The 5,670-nt window shown below is 42.5% G+C and overlaps 1 protein-coding gene across 1 annotated transcript in view; it reads left to right on the plus strand.

Annotated features, from left to right (window-relative positions):
• The window catches only part of BMPR2 (bone morphogenetic protein receptor type 2), a 186,391-nt gene that overhangs the window by 141,204 nt on the left and 39,517 nt on the right, over positions 1-5,670 (plus strand). The window contains exons 4-5 of the mRNA XM_019554216.1: positions 3,630-3,740; positions 4,266-4,357. Of these exons, the coding sequence (XP_019409761.1) occupies positions 3,630-3,740; positions 4,266-4,357 (203 nt within the window). The remainder of the gene's footprint in view (positions 1-3,629; positions 3,741-4,265; positions 4,358-5,670) is intronic.

Below are 5,670 nucleotides of genomic sequence, written 5' to 3' on the forward strand. Positions count from 1 at the left end.
CCCTGGTTGTAGTAGACTCCCACCGTTAAGTTTCTTTCCCCTCGACTGCCTTGTACTCTAACCCAAAGCACTTCAGAGTGCCCCTCCCCTGACTCCTTGCTAATTGACGAGGATGTGTATTCCTCCTTAATATAGAGTGCCACGCCCCCACCTTTCTTTCCTATCCTGTCCGTCCTGTACAGCCTATAGCCTTTGACGTTCACCGCCCAATCATGCGTTGTGTCCCACCACGTTTCCGTAATCCCCACTATGTCCGGGCTGGTGTCAGCCAGCAGGAGGGTGAGTTCCTCCTGCTTTTGTTACCCATACTACAAGCGTTTGTGTAGAGGCATTTGAGGCCTCCTGTGGGTGTGTGTACTGACCCCCTAGTCTGAGCGTTACCCTGGCCCCTATCTCTTACCTGTTTATTCGCTTCACTCATTGGGCTGGGCTGGGCTGTAGTTGTGGGTGCTGTTTGGTCTGGCAGTCTGATGTTTCCTCCACCCTCATCTTCCCCTTCCCCCAACGAGCTTAGTTTAAAGTCCGCCGGAGGAGGTCCGCCAACCTAGAAGAGAACACATGCTTACCTTTAGGGGAAAGGTGGAGCCCATCCCATCCCAGCATGTCTCTCGTTGTGATGTGCCGGTCATGACTGAGGAAGCCAAAGCCCTCCTCAAAGCACCATTCCTGGAGCCTCAGGTTACTAGGAATAACAGGCACAAATTGTTAGAGAGCAGGTTCAGGCTGGACATCAGGAGATATTACCTTACAGTTAGGGCTGCCAGGCTCTGGAATGGGCTCCCAGGTGAAGTGGTACTCTCTCCTTCCTTGGGGGTCTTCAAGAGGAGACTGAACAAGATATTTGGCTGGGGCGATCTGACCCTGGCACTTATTCCTGCCCTGGGCAGGGGGTTGGACCTGATGATCTGTTTAGATCCCTTCCAACCCTCAGCACTATGATACTATGAGAGGACCTTTGGTCTGTTTAAAGCCCTGCTCCCACCTCTAGGCCAGTCAGGGTGCCAGATGGCTCTCTGTAGCCCTGGCCTGCCCCTCATGGTGGGCACAGTTGCCCTTCGGCTCCGGCCTCTTTACATTGACCAGTCAAGGAATCAGAGATTTAGCCTAGCATCTGCTGCCCTCCACGGACAACAAAGGTCCCCTTCTGGGCCCCACCATACAGCTCTCTTCCCCAGGGCTTGCTTAGAGCCCCCCAAAGATCTTAATGGAACAGCTCCTCTCTCCACTGGGCTCACCTGAGCCCTGGGCCTCACCCCTGCCAGCTGTACTCAGGGGCTTCCCTGGCCCCTATGTAGGCCTACAAGTTGGTAGCCCCCATGCCTAGGTTTGGCCTTGCTCTAACTAGGCCCAAGCCTTCTCTCTAGGGCTTGGGATCTCACTGGGCCCCTAGGAAACTTCTACCATCTCCATTGTTCTTCCCTTACCTCCAAGGTTTTCCATGAGCAGCAGCTCAGCTGGGTGTTGTTGTTCTTTCAGCTGAGTGCCTGGATCTAAAATGGCTGCCTCATCAGGGCTGGCCCGCACCTGCTAGGTGCCTGCTCTCTGCCTTAAAGTGGCAGATACAAAAGGTACTCTGTCACAAATTTCAATGTAGATGAGTGCAAACTGATGCATATTGGCAAAAATAACCCAAACTATACCTACACCATGATGGGCTCTAAATTAGGTGTTACCACACAGAAGAGAGACCTGGGACTCATGGACTGTTTGCTAAAAGCATCAGCTTAGTGCTTGGCAGCTATCAAAAAGGCAAACAAAATGTTAAGGACGATTAAAAGAAGAGAAGTGCAAACAAAACAAAGTATCATTATGCCCCTTTATAAATCCGTAGTGTATCCACACCTTGAATGCTGTGCCCAACTTTGGTCCCCACAAATCCCAAAGGATAAGGATACAGAAAAATGAAGGAAGGTACAGAGAAGGGCATCAAGGATAATTAGTGGTATGGAAGGGCTTTCTTATGAGAAGAGACAAAAGAGACTAGGCCTATTCAGTTTAGAAAAGAGCTGCTTAAGGGAGGGACGTGATAAGGATTTACAAAACAATAAATGGTAAAGAGAAACTAAATAGGGATTTATTATTTACAATTTCACAATACAAGAACTAGAGATCATAAAATGAAATTAGAAGGTAGTAAATTTAAAACTAGCAAAGTCCGTTTTCACACAGTGTGTAATTAAAGTGTGGTATTCATACCACAAGACGTTGTGGAAGCTGACAGTTTAACCAGATTCAAAAAGGGATTGGACAAATTCTTGGGTACATCAGTAGCTATTGAACATGGGATTTAGGATTACAGCCTCTGAATCAGAATAGTCTAGACCTTAAATGCTGGAGGCTGCGTGTTGGAGAACAACAGGGCAAAAACTCCTGGTCATATCCTGTTCATTCTTCCTTTCAGCATCCACTCTCTCAAGATGGACCGGACCTATGGTTGGTCGCAATGAAATTTCAGTTTTTATGTTCGTAGACCTTTACCTAAAATATATTCCAAGTCTAGGCTTCAAATGCATTTTAAAAACATGCTTTTAACAGGTGTCATCCATGATTTCTAAAATAAAGAAGAAATCATTTTAACTGGAGCTACACATGCAACAAGTTTAAACACCGATCTCACAGTTGGATTAAGGCCAATGTATGTGAGGTCTTGTAATACCACATTCCAATGATTCTGACACAAGAAGAATATTTGTGGTAATACATTTTTTGTGTTAAAAATGCTGGATTGGGATTTGTCTGGAAAAATCAAGACTGTAAACGCATACTCAAGAAGCACCAAGGTGAAGCATTTGAGCTAATAAAAAGTCAGTTTAACTTTTCCCCTGCTGAAAAATCCTTTAATCTAAACTGAAACATTTTTTCAAATTCAATAAAATTCCAATACTTTTATAACTTTAATGACTCAAGATACTTTATTTCATTTTATTTAGAATTTTTGCCATTTTGTTTTAAGTTTTTCTGCAGAGAGAAGGCAGAGACAGTTCTCCCCCCTTTCTCTTAATTATGCAAAAAAGATTGAGTTGAAATGGGTCAAAACATTTTGTTTGGACATTTTGGACACAAAATGGGAAAATAACTAAACCTTTTTAGAATTTTGGACACAGTTTCAAATGCATCAACTCTTTTTGTTTTGACGTTTCAAAATGAAATACATTTTCAACAAGAAGCTTTCTTGGAATTTCTGTTCTGCCCCAAATATTCAAAACTTATTTATCCCTGTTCACAACAAGCTCTGTTAAAAATACCAACTACAAAACGGGGCTAGTTAACCTGCGTGGTTGTGCTGTATCTCGCCATATGGAAGATTAGGATTCAGTTTTTACTTGAGTTTTCCCTCTTTCCAAACTGGCAGAAAATAGACTTGGAAAATGGGCAGAGATAGGGCATTCAGCTGTGTTTGAGCTAATCTCATTTTAATTAGATGGCTAAAAATTAATTATGGACATAATATTTACCGAATATGATTTCTCATTCGTATAATGTGTAGTATGGTTCTATTTTCTTCTAATGTACAAATAATATATGTGCATATGCAGATGAAAGTGTGTATATACGCACGCACACACACACACACACCCACACACACGCTATTAATAAAGATAACAAAGATTCTTTATCTTCTCTTTCAGATCCATCTCATTCTTTTCACCGAGATGAGACTATAGTTATTGCTTTGGCATCAGTATCTGTATTAGCTGTTTTGATTGCTGCTCTCTTCTTTGGATACAGGATGCTTGCAGGTAGTATTTCATGAGCTTTCTCTTTTTTCCATATTGTTCTTTTGACTTTCGCACAGTGATTTTTTTTTTTTCTTTCTCCCCCCTGTTGCCGTTTTGTGTATAATGTTCCCCACTTTCTTCAGTCAGGCATTTTGGGATAATTCCAGGTCATTGTACATACACCAGTTTTTATAAGGAATCCTTTGTGTTTGTATTCTGGGATCCATTTTTTTTCCATAAAACCTCAGCTCAATGGGATGGGTGAAAGTCTAGTTACAAGCCTTCTGTGAGGACAGTTGCAATGGCATTTTGTGGACATACGAAGAAATAGTTGTGCAGCAAATAATCGTTACTTTCCTAACAATGTAGTCTTCTCACCTGAATTTTACTAATGCTGGAGAGGAGGATTTGCAAGACAACTCTTGAACTGGAATATTCTTCACCACAATGTATAGTGTTGCTGACAACATAGCTCTTTAAACTTTTGCATTTGTAATATGGCCCGATACCTTAACTATCAGAACTTGTGATTCATATTATCTATAGGGGACCATAAACAAGGTCTGCACAGTATGAACATGATGGAAGCAGCAGCATCAGAACCTTCACTTGACCTGGATAATCTCAAATTGTTGGAGGTAGGTTTGACACTTGGGATTTCTATATCTTTTCCTTATATGCTGACTGGAGATCACATCACTTTTCGGACACTGTGGGTGTAGCTACATGTGCGCTCTGTTGTGGAGTAGACCAATAAGCTCCTTGATGAAGCATTATAGTCTACACGTGTGTCAGTATTAGGGCACAGTAAACCAGTGAACTCCACCGTAGGATAGTACTGTCAGGGGTGGTACTGTCTCATGGCAGAATACTGTGCTGAAATGCATGTGTAGATGCTACTGTGGGTGTACATTATACCCATTCAGCTCAACCAGCTGGGGATCTGCTCTACCCCAGCTCAAATTGCTGCTGTCCTGGGTGCATGTGTAGACACTGCACCTGGGAGCAGTTAACTCCAGCTTGAACTGCTCCAGAGTTTATTGCATCACATTAATTGCACGTGTAGATGCACTCAACATGTTTATTTTTACATTTTTGTATTGTTATAGTTATGTTTCTTTTTCACGGCAATTAAAAACCATAAACGGAACAACTAAAAGGTGTTCTTACTTGTTCTATACTAGCAACCAAAGATATTATTTTGTCTTCTCTTTGCATGCTGGTTTCACTGATTAACCAAAGCATGCTCAGGTGTGAGAAGAGCACTATTTTGTATTACATTTTGGTGTCACATAAAAGGGGTCAATGTAGATGACCATGTTAAAAGTGTTTAAAATATCCTACTGTAATAATTTGAAATGGTGTAGTAATACTACTGCAGATTTTCTATGGATTAAATAGTATTCTTTAATAATAGTGTATGCATGTATTCTTAGCCTCCTCAACATCATCTTTCACAGTGGGGCATTCCATATCTCCATGGCAACTAGAGGCAAATTAGAACTCATCCTTGGAAGGATCTCTGCAGAACGCCCTACCTCCAAGCAGCACAGTGGCAGACTTCGAGTCTCCCTTTGCAGCAAAGCTTTCACTGGATTTTTACAAGCTTTTAACTAAATGCGTTGCATTCGCTTCAATGGCACTGATTGTTTTTCTCAAAATGACTAAACTTACAAATGAGGAGGGGGTGATTTTGGGGAACATGTGAAGGACATCTCCTACATTGTTCCCTACATTGCCCTTCAAAAATGGCAGACAGCAGGCTGCAGAAGCTCTACTCCGAGAAGAGCATAAGCAAAGCCTGTGCTGAGATATGCAGCAAGTGTCAGGTCAACTGATTCTTGCTGGCATTTGAGTGAGGTGAATTGTTCATAGATTCATAGATGCTAGGGTCGGAAGGGACCTCAATAGATCATCGAGTCCGACCCCCTGCATAAGCAGGAAAGAGTGC

The sequence above is a fragment of the Crocodylus porosus genome, unplaced genomic scaffold, assembly GCF_001723895.1.
Source record: "Crocodylus porosus isolate Cpor-Errol unplaced genomic scaffold, CroPor_comp1, whole genome shotgun sequence".
Classification (NCBI taxonomy): domain Eukaryota; kingdom Metazoa; phylum Chordata; order Crocodylia; family Crocodylidae; genus Crocodylus; species Crocodylus porosus.